The 16630-nt window shown below is 49.2% G+C and overlaps 1 protein-coding gene across 3 annotated transcripts in view; it reads right to left on the reverse strand.

The window, feature by feature from the left end:
* Positions 1 to 16630, reverse strand: part of SHB (SH2 domain containing adaptor protein B) — a 136751-nt gene that overhangs the window by 45742 nt on the left and 74379 nt on the right. For all 3 annotated transcript variants that reach the window (XM_049626776.1, XM_049626788.1, XM_049626779.1), the window contains exon 3: positions 1732 to 1947. In XM_049626776.1, the coding sequence (XP_049482733.1) occupies positions 1732 to 1947 (216 nt within the window). The remainder of the gene's footprint in view (positions 1 to 1731; positions 1948 to 16630) is intronic.

Genomic DNA, 16630 nt, shown 5'->3' on the forward strand with positions numbered 1-16630 from the left:
AGTGTGAGACCCTCCACCTGTCTCAGTGCTATCTCATGCCACAGGCCCTGGGTGTCTGGGAGAGCTGCCACACGAGCCCTTTGATCAAACCGGTGTTTGCAGAAAGTAAGCTCTTGGGTAGCAATGGCCCCATTCCAGCTCCCCTCACGGCCAGGAGAAGAGCACAGCCCCTTATTGGCGATGCCAGGGGACAGAGACAGTCCTTGGATTCCCTTGTGCCAAAGGAAGACAGGAGGCTGTGAAATGCATGGGAGCGACCTGACCTTCAACCTCACGACTACTCCTATGTCTGGCTCTCGGCCAGGTGCTCAAAGTCTGACAGGTGGAGACTGGTACTGACAGGGCTAACCGTACAATGAGAGAAATGTCATGCCAGGGTTGAGTGCAAGAAGCTCAACAGGCCCAGAGACACAGTAAGAAAGCCCTTGGGATGCACAGCTGTGTACCAGGAAGGGCTCACAGAGATGGCAACGTGTGAGCTGGGCCTGGAAGGAGGCACAGGATTTTTTCCATGGCAGTGAAGGGCACTTAGGCAGAAGGAATGGAATTTGCACGACGCACACTACGTCCAGGGAACTGTGAGTAGTATGTGCTTGAGCAGCTAGAACATCAATTGTTGTTCAGGGTGGGGGTAGGGCCGAGGCCTCGCTGCTGGGGACTAGAAAGGAAGTGTCCAGCTGGGTATGAAAAAGAGACATTTCAGGCAAAAATGAATCTTAAATTAAAAATTAAAACCACCCTCCCCCCCCCCTTTTGACCTTCAGTGTGGCAAGAATTAAATGAGTCATTCAATGTCCCTTTTTTCACATGCCTAAACTCTTAGATGCAAAAGAAATTTTTTGCATCTGGCTTTCCACCTCTTAACATTAAACATAAGCATTTTTCCTGTGTTGTTATAAACTCTTTGTCAATATCACTTGTTAGTGGCTGTACAGTATTCCACTGAATCAATCCCTGTTTGCTAGACATTCAGGTTGTTTCCCACCTTTCATGATCACAAACAATGCGTTTTCTGAATTTTAGATCATAACCTTGGCATGGATCCAATAGGCTAGGATTAGAATCAGAGGGTGAGCACATAAACTTAAGACCTGTGACACATGTAGCAGGCAGCTTTCCAAAAGGCTGTGGGAGAGGAGTTTTAGTGCTGTGACAGATACCCAGATTCTAGAGAACCAGTCTCAGAGTGAGGCAGATGGGGGGCACCTGACATTCTCGGCCAGGGCGAGAGCCAGCTTGAGGTCAGGATGTGCCCATGCCTATGCTCTATGAATGGCTTCATGCCAAAGCTGGAACAGGAAACGTGGTGGCCCTAGGTATACCAGGCCTATCACATCCACACAAATAGACAGAAGCACTGGCTCCCTCAGGCTCAGTGGGAACCGCTTTGCAGTTGGTTTTCTTTTAGTTTATAAGAAAATTCCTTCTGAAATCTTGGCTTCAGTGAACTACCAACACAGTCAGACAATGAAATCATCGGAGCCATCTGTGAAGACTAGGAAAGACCGGAACGGAGGGCCTGGAGGCCAGACTTAGGATTTCCCTTTGGCCTGACCTGGCCTCCCTTCTCTCTAGGACCCTCATCATCTTTGAGGGGCCCAGCCGGACCATCAAATGAAGCCCTGTGGGTTTACCTGAGCAAAAGGGACCAGTGCATGTACCCTCTTTACCAAAGGCGACTACTGAGCGTGGGTCAGCAGCGCCCTCTGAGCGGGGCCACCGGCTCCTTACCTGCCAGAGCTGGGATGGTGACCCGGTTCCACTCCCATGGCTGGTCGTACTCGTCGGCGGGCCTGTCGTCGTCCTGGGGCAGCTTGCTCTCCCGTAGTCGGGGGCTGACCGTGCTCTCTGAGTCCGAGTCAACACTTTGGCCCTCAGGTTCATAAGGGGTGTCATATAACTGGATGCCTTTGTGCTGGGACCGGACACTTTCTTGCCTCTGAAATTCTGCAAGCAACAAGAAAGGAGGCAGGGATGTAATGGATGTGCGGAACTTCCTCATCTGGGATCTGTCAGGTGACACCCACGGGAATTCAGTCCCAGCCAAGGAGGTGAGGACTGCACAGCAACAGGCCCGTTACTGCGCTTACCTGTTCCTCCCCACCCCTTGAACGCAGTGTCTCTGCTCTGACAGGGCAAAGTTTCCTTACAAAGATCTCAGGCTCTTGGACATAATGACAGAACCAGAAGGCTCACTGCGGCCATCTGGTTGTGCACTGTAGTCTGTGAGGACAGGCCCAGATGTGCACATGATGTTCCAGGTGTGTTCTGATATCACAAAGAGCCCTCACCCCCTCACTTTACAGATGAGTAGAAGGCCTCCCCACTAGGACTAGTCTAACACACTAGCACATCCGAGGGACTTGAGAGCAGACATCTAGCTTCACTCCTTTATTTTTGAGAGAGAGAGAGAGAGAGAATAGGCGAGTGTGTGCGAGTGGGGCAAAGGCAGAGAGAGAGGGAGAGGGAGAGAGAGAATCACAAGCCCTGACGTGGGGTTCGAACTCAGGGACCACAAGATCATGATCCGAGCTGAAATCAAGAGCTGGACGCTTAACTGACTGAGCCACCCAGGCGCCCCCAGCTTCACTTCTGAATAAGTGTGTGTGTGTGGGGGGGGGGGGGGGGGCGGCTCCAAATCTTCTGGAAGGGAGGCCAAGGCCTGGCCCTCTGTGGGCTGAGGGGTGACTGCCTGTTTAGATCAGGCCCCAGACAGGGGCATCCATGTCAGCTGCTCATTTCTGAGAGGCCGGTGGTGGCTCGAAGATGGATGCTAGGATGTCAGAATCAGGTGCTTCTGAGCCAAACAGTGACACTTCACCTGCTTTGATCCTAGACCCCCCTGTGTGAAGGGCCTGCATGGGACACAGGGAAGGGAGGGTTTGCTCGAGAGGCTGTTCTCAGGAAGCCCATTGCTTCCAGAAGAGGTAGACATACGCATCTAAATCACCATAATTCTCTGTAGCAAAGGGCTCAGTGCAGGGCCTGTGAGGGGCAAGGCGGGGGGGGAGAATGACAAGGGAAGTGAAAACAGGAGGGTCAGAGTTCCCTGCGGTCGGACCATGTTGAGGCAAGGCAGTGTGGCTGGAGAAGACCGTTCACTGCCTTTCTGTTTCATGTGGTAAAAGACACACATAACATAACTTTGCCATTTTAACCATTTTTATGGTACAGTTCAGTGGCATTAAGTACATCCACACCATTGTGCGACCATCACCGCCATCCATCTCCAGAACTTTTTCATCTTCCCAAACTGAAACTCTGTCCCAGTTAAACACGAACTCCCCACTTCCCCTTCCCTGTCCCCTGGGAGACACCACTCTCCTACCCTACATACTTCACTACAAGAGGAATCATATGGTACTTGTCCCCATCTGTGACGGGCTTATTTCAATTAGCATAATGTTTATAAGGTTCTTCCACATGGTAGTGTGTGTGTGAGAATTTCCTTTCCATTTAAGGCTGAATTGGTCTATTCACTGTCCACTTTTGCTGGAGCACTGGGTCCAAGGAGATGAGAGGGGAGAGGTAAGGCTTGATATAAAAGGGGTGAGGATCGTTGAGAGTGAGCTGTTGAAAAGGACTCTGGAGGCATTCTCCAAATCGGAGTTCCAATGGCATAAAGACACAGTAGAAACCCACGGGACTTATGTGCCTTGAAGAGCAGTGGACAAAACGCATGGTGATGTCAGCCTTTCTAAGCAAAAGCTTGTTTTTAGGCTGGGCTTCATGGTCCAGGGCCAGCTCGTGGGGATGGCAAAACTCCGTGTGCACATGCCCTGATACCACAGAAGCCAGCTGATGCCGCGCCAGTGTCGTTAGCGTTGATGTTAAATAACATTACGGTAGTGTTTCCCAGACTTCATTAAGTCACACACACACCAACTGCTGTTGATTCTGTTGTTTGCAGGTACCGCCTGGGTTCTTACTTTCCATTTTTATTTATGCTGCCTCACTTTTTAGAGTTAGTAAATTCATTACAAAAATTTTACATCACTATCCTTAAGTCATTATCCTTTACTAGAACAGTTGATACACATAAAAAGAATGAATGAGAACAAAACCAAGTAGGTAGGTACTGGCCCAAGGCTTGCTTTCTCTCTGCTGGAAAGGGACCTGAGCTGGAGAGCCGGTGGGGGTGTAGGCAGTGCGCAGAGATACTTTCTTTGGAAAACACTTTCTCTTTTTACAAGGAGAGAGGAAGAAAATGGAAAAACCTTCTCACCTTCTCAGGGCCCTGAAAATCCTGTCCTCTCTGAAAAGATGTCCTGTACTTTGGCAAAATATGGCTTTACTGGGTTCCATGAGTAAACTGGGATCGTTTATTAGTTTTAGGGATGATGTTTTTCTTTTTATGGGGGAGGAAGAGGAAAAGAGAAGAGCTATAAAAGGTAGGACTCAGGGGCACCTGGGTGGCTTAGCTGGTTAAGCATCCAACTCTTTATTTCAGCTCAGGTCATGATCTCACAGTTCATGAGCTTGAGCCCTGGGTTGGGCTCTGTGCTGACAGCATGGAGCCTGCTTGGGATTCTCTCTCTCCCATTCTCTCTGCCCCTCCCTTGCTCATGTTCTCTCTCAAAATAAATAAACTTTAAAAAAAAAAAAAAAGAAAGAAAGGTAGGACTTGGTCACTTTAAAGTGAACACCAACTGTAAGGCACTATAGACAACTCTGAAACTCACTGAACCTACCAAACTATCTAATCTGTTCTGTGGGGTCATCATCATCACTCTCGCTGGTTCTGAGAAGTGCAGTCTAGCCTCCTGTCCTTGGAAATTTCCGAGGTCTGAGGACACTGGGGATACAGCTGATGGACACTGACCCAGGAAAACCACCTTCCTCTTCACCCTACTTTATCAGCAAGACCAGCAACCATTTAATGCACTGTACGGTTTACAAAGCACTTCGCATGAGAATCACCATTTACTCTTGGGCACCACAAAGCAATTCACAGAGGCACATTTGTGGGCTTCCAATAATCGGAAGTGCCTTTGCTCTCTCCCTGACAGAGCCTGGCTGCAAACAGATCTTCAAAGAGTGTGGGTGGGATAAATGAACGACAATCGACAGCCAGAAACCACTCCTTACCCCCAAATTCTTGTTAATTTATGGAAGTTCCTGACAGCAGTGATAAAGTATCGGGAGCAATATGCCAAATGCATGTAGTTTAGTATTACACAATATGCAGAAGAGGTAGATATTCTACATAAACACCAGCATAAAAGGAAAACATGTGCAGTGAACAGATTAGCTATTAAATCAGAGGGACTTGTGCATACACCTCTCCTACAGAATTTATTGTTCCAAAAGCATCTGCGCCTTCCTAAAGCTGGGTTACTAATGGCATGCAGTTAGGGCAGGGGATGTTATAATGGTAATCATTAAAACCAGCTTCCCCCTGTAGTACATGGTGAATTCAAATTTTCATTAAGGCTGCAACAATTGGGAACAGTTAAGTAAATTATGGCACGCTAACTGGATGGAATACTAAGCAGCCATTAAAATGATAAATCTGAAGATTATGTAGCTACATGGAAAAGCATGCATGAAATTATGCTAAGTTAAAAAGTAAAATACAAGATTGTTTATGTGTTGAGCAAACCGTATAATGTGGGCTTTCTAAACAAGTCCTGGCCACTGTGAACGATGCACCAAAGGGATTCTAGCCCTTGCTTAGGAACTGCTGAATACTGTCATCACACACTTTGCCCACAATATCTAGACTCTGATGACAGCAATGTTGTCACTACAGATACAAATGAATAAAGGGCCGAAAACCTGATACAGGAAAGTAAAGAGCTATGGTGCATGGAGGAAGGAATTATTGCATAATTATTTTTGAAAGTTGTTTTAAATAATGAATAAGGATGCCAGTAAAGAAAAAAGGTAATTAAGACAGAAGGACATGAAAGTAAATACAGTTTTAAGCAAGATGGGCTTACAGGAGCTATGTGCATTTCGGAAGCAGCCGCCTTTTTCTGAGAAGATGCTCATTTAGAGAGCATCTTCTCTCCCAGGAAAGGCTTGCCAGGGGCTCCAGAAGTCAAGGGCCACTGCATCAGGTTAGCTTACCAGACGTCACTGTCTCCCGCCTAATGACCAGGCCCATCCTCCTTATTACCCAGACCAACCTCTGATGGTCCAGAGACTGATCTAATAGGGGACCATATGTTTTAAGTCACAAGTTATCTGGACCTCACCATCTATAGGTTCATGGAAAATGACCTTTAATATTGGTGGCAGGCTGTGATTTCATGCCTCTTAGGCAGGGAGCAGAAACATTAAATTGACAGGTGGGGATTTCTGTTAATCTCTGGAATAGAAAGGTTTTCAAGTGGAACTACATAAAGAGAAAGAGAACGAGAACAAACAAACAAATAAAACAGTACTTTCTCTGGAATTAAGAGACTTAAGACCTGGAAGGGACCCTGGGAACACTCACCAAAGGCACAGAGCCAGGAGAGGGAGGCGGGCGTGCTGCACAAGGACTGTGGCTACGGAGAAGCAAGGGTGAGGGGATTATCTTGAGTAAGGGGCCCAGGACAGAGCTTGGTGCAAACCAAGAATCTCCTGAGTGGGTCTGATGAGGGTTTAGAGTTCCCCAAGTCCATGAGCAACAAGCTACACTTTGCTCCAGGGTTCACCAGTTCTGTGCTGCTTCCCTTTCACCACCCACCCCCTCCCAGCCCCCCATCCCCACTTTTCTTTGTTTTGGCTGCCAGGAAGCTCAGGGTTAATTCTGATGCTTGACTTCAATAAGTACATTATCTTAGATATTGTATCCATTCATTTGCCCTTCCTTCAATGTGGATTTTGATTTCCATTATAATGGCCTCATTATATACATTTAAGAAAGTTATGGACAACTTCAAATATGTATTTTCAAGTTTATTTATTTATTTTGAGAGAGACTGAGGGAGCACAAACAGGGGAGCAGCAGAGAGAGAGGGAGAGACTCTCAAGCAGTCTCCATGCTGTCAGCACAGAGCCCAATGCAGGGCTCAAGCTCATGAAACTGTGAGATCATGACCTGAGCTGAAATCAAGAGTTGGACGCTCAACCAACTGAGCCACCTAGGCGTCCCCAAATCTATATTTTGAAAGCAGGTGCATACACATATAAATAAAAACACATATAAATACACATATAAATGAAAAACAAATGTGCAACATACTTTACGGTCAATATCTTTTACCAGCCAAAAGACTAGAAGAAAAGAAACCTATACTATACCTCTTTACCTTCCCTTCGGCAACAGGAAAAGGAGGTCTCTGGGAGATGGAAGGGGAGGAAATCCGTGTGCACCCCTGGAGCACCCAGCCTCCTCTGGCAGCACTGGCATCCACCACTCTGTGCACCCAGCCAGGCATCTATTGAATGCCTGGCACAAGAGCCACATGGAGACATGATCCTGGTCTTCAAGACGCCCTGGGTGAGGGAGGGCCAGAGCCTCCAGCACAGAGATGGTTCAGGATCCTCACCAGGGAGCAGACATAATACTACAGTGCAGTTGGGGGAAACGTGGGAAAGCTTAAGGAATTTAGACATGAGGTCATTGCACAATGGTGTGGCGAGGAAAATGGACATTTGATGGAGGAAGGAGTGAAGCAAAGGCACAGGGGCTGGACGCACATAATACATGGGGAAGGTGGGCTGTCCAGAGGGCCTGGTGGGAGAGGAAGCTGGAGGCAGGCGAAAGTGGGCTCTGGATGATCTTGAATGCCACAGGATGGCACCCCCAAGAGTGTCTAAGGAGAGGTGTCTTAGAACCTCCGGGCAGGGTGGAGCTGGGCAGAGAAAGGCTGGCACAGACGTGCAGAAGCCTAGCTGGAAATGATAGACGCTGGCCTGCAGGCCCCTCACCTCTAATTTTCCCAGCTGGGCTTGTCTGGGAATCCACACCAGATGCCAAATCACAGGGTGGCAGAGCTCAGTAGGGATGTGGCCCACAGAAGCCTCCATTCCCAGGCCAAGAAACCTCTACTCAGCCAGTGTGGACGTGCCTGGCTGTGCTGCCAGACCTCTCTCACATGGGTCAGAGGTCACCAGGACCGATGCCTGAGATGCCAGGGATGGGGGTAGACTAGACTTGGAAGCTTAGGGCTGCCTTACGAGATTGATGCACCTTCCACTGACTGGGGCTGCCCTGCACCATCCACCTGGAGGGAGGCAAAGCCGTGGGTCCAGGTGAGTGACAGGTTCAGCAGCACGGTGTGGTGGCTGCAAACACGGATTCCGCCAGACTGCTTGGGCCCAAGGCCTGGCTCCAGCGGAGGAAAAGGGCAAGTTGCCACTGTTTCTAAATCTCTGGATGGGGGATCAACAGTACATACCTTGGAAGGACGTTTAGGAGAGTTAAATGAATTCATATACCTTCCATGTTTAGAACAGTGCCAGATGCACAGAAAGTACTCTGTGGACATTGTTGTTGTTTTGGTTGCCACTGCTGGGCTTCCTGGGAACCCCATCCTAAGACCCCCTCCTGCCCTGAGATGACCCTTCGTCTCCCAGAGCCACAGAAGGTCTGCTCACGGAAATCTGACGGGCCAACTCTGCATTTGCGATGGAGGGTTTCAACACCAACCTCTAAACCTACTTTCATTTCTGGATCCCAAACTTCCAATTCTCGCTGCTGCTTTGGCAGTCTCATGCCTCCATGTGGGAGCCCTGCTCTGGATCAACTCCTGTATGCAACGCGAAGGTCTCAGCGATCAGCAGGCTAGTCACTACATTTTACAGATCCGGGAAACTGAGAGCTGGGGATGGGGAGAAAGTAGCAGGGATGAGGCTGGAGGTCCTCTCACTCCTGGGCCAGGGCTCCTCCTCCTGCCTTTCCCCGATGCTTCTTGACATCTCTTTTATCAGACTGTCTAGTTCTTAATCTTCTGGAGGCTGGGGCATCTATTTCAGTCAGGTCTGAAGTGTTAAAATCACACCCAGCACCACAGAGTGAGTGAGGAACTGCACAGGAGTGGCGGGTGGCTGTTCCTAATTAGGCATGCAGCTGAAAATCAGCCAACTTCCAGGGTACCACATCAAAGGAAAGACAGGGGACATTCATCCCCATCTGAACTGTTAAAACATTTGCTGGAAAAAGGCCCGACTCCTGACTGAGGTGCTTCAACGGACATCTGAATTCAGGTATCCCTTAGAGGTCGAGGCAGAGGCCAAGGCCGCAGGGGTCTTCTTGGGTGGACGGTGCGGGCCAGCAAGGGCAGGGCAGGGAGGTTCGGAGATAAAGCCTGGAGATAAACCCAATGCAACACAAGCATGAGGCCCCACCTCCTCCTCCTCTATCTAGTCTGGTTTCCGGAGCTGTCTAGAAGCCAGGAGACTGACTAATTGGAGTTCTCTTACCATCTTTTCCAGGCGTGCACAGAAACACCCAAGAAGCGGGTGGTGAGCTCTGCGGAAGCAGGGGGTGTGGAACAAGAACAATGGTCACGTTGGAGGGAGCAGAGAGGGCCTGTCACTGCCCGGCAGAACCTGTACCACTTGCTCTTTTGTGCTCAGCCCAAGGGCGAGGGAAAGGCCCACATCTGAGTCAGGGAGCCCAGTGTGCTCTCCCTTCCCTCCGTCATCTGCGGTGATGGGGTCTTCCCTTGAGCCCCCCTGTTCTGTGGCACCAGAGGGGAGACGAGAACGCACACCCGATGACACCAATTATGCTCTCCTCAGGATTTAAAAAGCCATGTGGGTCTCTTCACAGAGCTTTTAGGCCCTCTCTGCAATTACGGCCGAGTCCGTCAGCCCTGCCTGTCACTCTGCACTCTTCCAGGGACTGCTCTGGTGTGCTGAGGACTCTGAGAGGCTGCAGGCCAGAGTTCTGTCGCCATCCCCCGTGGAGACTCACTGAGGCGAACTTGCTGCTCCAGGATCTTGGCTGCCCTTGGACTCAGTGCAGTGCATAAACAAGTCTCCATTTAGAGCAGCAACTTTCTCAAGAGACAGCTTTCTGATTCCATGTCAACTGCAAGACCCCAATTCACAGGCAATCAAGGAGCCTGCCTGCTTTTCTTTCTCAAGCATCCACCGAGTCCTTACTGTGTGCTAAGGTGGGCCCCAGGCCAAACGCTGAGCACTCACATGGTGTTAGACAACGCTCCCACCCCCAAGAGACCTCATGGTTTAGCAGGAGAATCGGGATGCCAACATCCATAAGCACTGAGTTAATAACAGCTGCAAGTTAGTGGGCACCTGCCTATGCCAGGCACTGACCTAGGTATTGGCTGTATATCATTCCTCATCCCCATGGCACATACAGGCAAGTGCTACTGTATTTTATGGTGCAGCAACTGAGGCTCAGACAGATTCAGAGGCCTAACTGGGACTAACCCAGTTCTGACTGGCCCCGAGTACCCTAAACTGGTACACACAGTGGCAGCTCAGTGGAGGCAGAAAGCAAATGCTGTCCCAGGGATTTCGAAAAACTTTGGGGAGGTGGCACTTCACAGAATCTCAAGTCTTAGTGCAAGGAGGCCCCTCCAGGGTGAGGGACCTGCCTTGTGTCACACACAGTGAATGGAGGGCCCTCGGTAGAATACGCTCAAGGAAAGGACAGACAGGTAAAGATGAGGGACACCAGGAGAAGGGCAACCCAGACAAGTCAAGCAGCAGCAAAGTCATGGACAGAGGAAAGCCTGAGGGGTTCTGAGGTAAAACCAAATACCGTGAGCCGCCTTGGGCTCGGTGCTCATGAAGAAGAGGGGACACGGAGTAGCTGGATAAGGAGACTGGAGCTGGCCCTGAAGGTTGGGAGGAGGGGTGCAGACTTGAAACGGGAGGAAACTGGGAAAAGTGGATCAGGAGATCTGATCAGGTTTATGCTTTCACCCAAAATGCCTTTTTCAGAAGCTGACAGGAACCACCAGGGTGTGGCAATCAGCTGCTGATGATCTGAGGGTCTGACCCTCCAAACAATTAGGGCTTCACCCTTTCAAGAAGTGGACAGAAGGTGCCCAATGTTCCAGAAAGACAGACACACTCCAGCAAGCAACCCAAACGTGAGTGTTTCCATCAGGATAAGGGGCAGGGTAGCACCAGCATCCTCAAGTCAATCCTGAGAGGGGCAGGCATCCCCTGACCCCTGTGCTGCAGGGAACACCTGAAGCCTTAGCAAATAGAGGCAGATGCAAGTCCTATCTTGTGTCCTCCCAGCACTGATGGACTGTACAAAGGGCCAGTTGCCCCCTGGTGCAATCTTCCGGTCTGCTGGGCACGGTGTGGTCCCGGCTTCCACAGAGGCCTCCGGCCACACACTAATGTGATAAAGCCACAGGGGACAGACTTTCATGACAGACCAGTCATGGTTATAGCCCTCACTGAGCAGCATCACCGGCCCATTCTCACGGAACCTCACAGAGCAAGCCTTGGAAGGGTCATGACCAAACCCAAGCCCCCTCCTCACCTGACTGATAAAAAAATCTGCAGGTCAGACAAACTGAATGGTTCAGCCATAGTCGCAAAGGCTCCACTCTTAATAATGCACTCTAAGAATGGTTGAGTGATGGGTGCACGCTGTGTGCGGGGGCTACGCTAAGTGCTCTGCATCTGGCTCCCCACTTAATTCCCACAACAGCTCTACTAGGGGTTGCTGATGGCATCACCACCTTAAATGCACTCACACAGCAAGCCAGTGATGGAGGCAGCCTGGCTCCAAAGCCCATGTTCTTAACCGTGCAGATGTCTACACTGCTTTTCCAACCCAGGTCAGTGCTCCCTGTACCACAATTGCATGAATGAGTTCAGGTCAGCAAAGGAAGCAAGGAGCAGAAGAGTACAGTCCTGGCTCCACTGTGTCAAGTGATGCCAGTGGGTCACTGCCTCCTGGTTGCCGGTTTGCTCATTAGGAAGGGTGACTCAGGTTATCTCAGGGTTTATCTGACTAGGACCACACATAGGTCCCCAAAGTAATCATTGTGGTCAGGCATTTTGGGAAGAAAGCATAGGGGGAGGTGTCATGAGGAAGAGAAATGCCCATTAAAGAGTTGTTCCAGTGCATTCTAATCTTTAGTGGGTTGATCAACACATGCTGCTGGTTCCGGTCTGGCTGGCCCCAAACAAGGGATTACAAACTGGCATCAGGTACAGGGTGCCAGCCTCCCAGGGCAGAGCCAGGGACTTCTTCCAGGCACCACTCTTCCCTCCAGCTCTACCTGATAGCACCCTTGCCCCATGCCAGGTTTGCAGCTAAATTGGGCAAATCTCACCCAGACCCATCTGGTGGTGATGGCAGCCCTGAAGCCAATTGTGGGGTCACTGCCTCATGCTGAGGGGTGTTGCTGGCATTGTGCCTTGTGCCTAGTGCAGCTGCTTGGCCGGAAGCAACTTGCTGAGATCTGGCAAGCTCTCTGCCCCGGCCCTCCTCAATCTGGAACTGCTTCAAAAGGGACTAATCCCCCTGGGGACTTGTACACAACCAAAGCCACCTGGATGGTGATGATGAGGCGGCCGGCCTGGGACCAGCCTGGCCCTCCGCTCACCAGCTGTGTGACCCTGGCTGGCTGCCTGATCCATGGGAGCTAAGATTCCTCCAGGTAAGGCAGGAGGGGGTGAAGCAGAGGCTTTGGATGACTTTTTGGCTCCACAGTCTCTCAATCTGCTTCTATAAGAGTGGATGTTCACACATGCGTCCTGTTCCAGTGCTGTGGCTTCTGCATGTGAAGGAGAAGGGGACATATACAAGAGCACCCATCCTACCGGTGTGTGGGGTCCCTGACTTGGCATCCTAACTAACTTCCAACAAATTCCTCAACAATTCAACTACAATATACAATGAGAACCCTGGACCACAAGACTGGGAGTTTTGGCAGGTGTCCCTACCTGATTCAGGAGTGACCATCTGCCAAGGACCAACCCAAACTTAATACAAAGACCAACAACAGCAAGACTCCCTCCTTCCATACAGTACTTTCTGGTCATCAGAGCCCTCTGTGTTATCTGATTCTTATAATCATTGGACTGCAGACAGATCCTATAGGCGGAGCCAGCATGTAACAGGGCCCCCGTGTAACAGAGCAAATGGTAAACCCAGAATGGAAAGGTTTTTGCCAAAGTCAGAGTGAGAAATCGGCACAATTCCCACCTGACTGGTTTTTCCAACTTTACTGTCACATCTTGTATTTCTTGGCGTCACAGCACAAAAACCCAATGAAGTTGTTTTTGTTTAATTTGAAGGAAGAGTGGGGAAGGGGAAGATGTGTGGGTGGTGCTATGCACAAGAATTAGGAACCTGAAAACTGCCACTGTTCAGAATTACCTTCAAGCAGCAATTTCCCATCAGCAGCTATTACAGATAACGCCATCCGTACAACCATCTCAAGAAGTATTTGGAAAGAAACATCTGGACAATGGATGTTTTTGTGCTGGGAAACACAAGAACGGCCGCTCCTCAGGACCCTAAAAAGGTGCCCTAGAGAGACTCCATACCATGTGAAATGTGTCATCAACGTCTAGAACACGAAAGCAAAGGCACCTCGAGATTCTCGGTGGAGACAGCCACCTCACCACTGCTGCCTCTTCCACCTGGCTCCCTCCAAGGTACGCAGGCCTGAACTGCTCCCCCAGAGCCCCAAGTCCCAGGTTTCTGTTCAGTTTGGGACACCGTGTACTGAACCCTGCCAGTGAGTGCCAGTGCATGCCAGTGGTGGTGCAACAGCTAAAGCATGAAGCCAACACCCTCACTAGAACTTCCCTTCAAGAAGCCGGGAAGGTGTCCTGACATCTCTTACCACCCCCTGCTGCCCGCCTCTTCAATGTTCGCTGTCAGCCCAGGGACCTGGGCCTCTCTACCATGCCTCTAGCCATTTGCATGCTCAGCTCCCAGGCTCGCTGCTGCTGCTGCTGCTGCTGCTGCTGCTTCTTCTTCTTCTGCTTCTTCTTCTTCTTCTTCTTTTTAATGTTTATTAATTTATTTTTGAGAGAGAGCACAAGTGGGGGGGTGGGGGGAGGAGGCAGAGAAAGGGGGAGGCATAGAATCTGAAGCAGGCTCCAGGTTCTGAGCTGAGAGCAGCAAGACTCATGTGGGGCTTGAACTCACAAATTTTAAGATCATGACCTGAGCTGAAGTCGGATGCTCAACTGACTGAGCCACCCAGCTGCCCCATCACCACAGCTTCTGAGGGCCAAGTTCAACTCCAATCCATCCAGACATATCCCCTGCAATTCCTAGCACAGAACCTGGCTCTGCAGATGCTCTGTAAATACTGGTCGAAGGAACAGAAACAAAGAGCCTTTTGTGAATGCAGAAATTAGCACAGAAAAAAATATTTAAAAAAATATTTGTCTACCCGAGGAAGGGAACATTATTCATAGACTGGTGGAAGGAGCAGAACTGGAAATGGCCCTGGAATGGAGATACAATTGGTGGACCTAACAAATATTAAATATTACGGCTTCAAGTTCCACTTCTGGATATCGATCCTACAGAAATGCCCAGACCCTCGTGCAAAGAAGTATATGCACAAGGATGGTTGCTTCCGAATGTAAGAAAGAAAAACTGAAAACAAGTTACAAGTCTACAAATAGGGGAAATGACGAATACTGTGTGCCAGAGTCACAGTATAGAAGCATTCAAAAGAACGGACAACCTTGGACAAGGTCTGTGATGCAGGAGGATGTTTAGTAGGAGAGTGTTTATGTAGAAAACATGCTTGTAATATGTGGAGATGTGTAGTTCTGTAAAGCAAATGGGCAAAGGCCAAATGACTACACAACAAATTATTAACAATCCTTATCTCTGGAGAGAGATTTCACCTTTCACTTCCTCTAAGCTGCTGCATGTTGAATCTTCTTGCACAGAGCATGTATTTTTTTAATGTAATAAAACATTTTAAATTTAAAATTTTTTAAAGATTGGGGGTGCCAGGGTGGCTCAGTTGGTTGAGCGTCCAACTTTGGCTCAGGTCATGGTTTCATAGTGTGTGAGTTCAAGCCCCCCATTGGGCTTGCTGCTGTCTGCACAGAGCCCACTTAGGATCCTCGTCCCCCTTTCTCTTTCTGCATCTCCCCTACCTGCATGTGTGCTCTCTCTCCCTCTCTTACAAAAATGAACATTAAAAAAAATAGAAAAAAACTTCAAAAAGAAGTTTCAGGGCGCCTGGGTGGCTTAGTCGATTAAGCGTCTGTCCAACTTCAGCTCAGGTCATGATCTTACAGTCCGTGAGTTCAAGCCCCACATCGGGCTCTGTGCTGACAGCTCAGAGCCTGAAGTCTGCTTAGGATTCTGTGTCTCCCTCTCTCTCTGCCCCTCCCCTGTTCGCACTCTGTGTCTCTCTCTTTCAAAAATGAGTAAATGTTTAAAAAAAAAATTTAAAAAGTTTCATGTGCAGATGTGGCACATGAAACCGTTCTCACTATTATTGTTGTCATTATTATTGGTGGTGGTGGTGATGGCACTTATTATTATTATTATTATTATTATCATTACTGGTGGTGGTGACTGCACTTGTTGAGGGTCTGCTTTGCACCAGGCACTGTGCCAGGAATTTTAGAACCCTGAACAGATGAGGAAACGGAGGCTGCGTCAGGATGGGGAGGGAACTAAGGCTGCTTGGGGAGCTGGGATTTGCCACACCTGCTTTCAACTGCTTTCATCAGAGCCAATGCGCTCTGTACTTACCATTCACTCACTCCCTGCTGCTTTCGGGAGGCAGCGGCCGGCCGTGGAACTCCCTCATCCTTTACTTAACATTCCGGTGGAACAGGCTTTAGATCGACAGCTTCTGCTTTTGTGGCTGTTTCTAAACAATTTCCATTTCATGTCATGTTTACACACTTGAAGTTTAGGAAATAGAGTTCAGAAGAAATTCTGTCTTGATTTTTAGCTCTAAGATGTGCATGTTAATTATAATGTGACCCCCAAACACGGCCCTGGTCATCCAGGGAGTCACTCGAGTTTTAAAGACATGTGAAAGATCTGCAGTTACAGTCTGGGCACCACAAATGATGAAAGCTTTCCCAAGACACACAGCTGTGGGGGTGAGTCTGATCACTTTTGGGGGTCCATGATTTCACCACAAAGTGTCCCCACTCTCCCAGGAGCTTGAGATCTGTTCTTCTAAGTCACAAGTCAAGCTAATTCCCATCAACCAATGTTGATCAGCAAGCTGTGAACCAAAATCAACCTAAGATGGGCAATAAGCAAACAGGTGGCCCTTTGGAGAGGAGGTGTGCTCAGGGATGAGTGGGGTTTACACCTTGATGCCCAGTTATAGAAGTGGGTGCCTCCTGAAAGGTGTTTCCTTGCCGAGGGGGATCAGAGGGATTACAAGCAGTACAAAAGTTCTTATCCACAGGATTCTAGGTTCCAACATAAGAAATGTACTTTGGGAAATGGACTGAGAGCCCAGACTCTGGAAATCCCTGCGGCGAGAGGGAATGAGGAAGGAGGACCATATATGGCAACTAGTTTAACTAGTTTGTTCTTTTACTCAGTCACCCTAGTGAGCACTTGTGCCGCTGGTTGATGGGAACATGTTGATCAATCAAACCTGGTCCCTTCCCTAAAGGAGGAGCTCACAGCCTAAAACATAATCTTTTCTAGGGCTATTTACTTAAGTGTGTCATCTGCTCAAGTACTGCTAGCCTAAGAGGCTCACATTTTAGTGGTGAGGCAATAGGGAGCCATCAA

This window comes from Panthera uncia, chromosome D4, assembly GCF_023721935.1.
Source record: "Panthera uncia isolate 11264 chromosome D4, Puncia_PCG_1.0, whole genome shotgun sequence".
Lineage (NCBI taxonomy): Eukaryota > Metazoa > Chordata > Mammalia > Carnivora > Felidae > Panthera > Panthera uncia.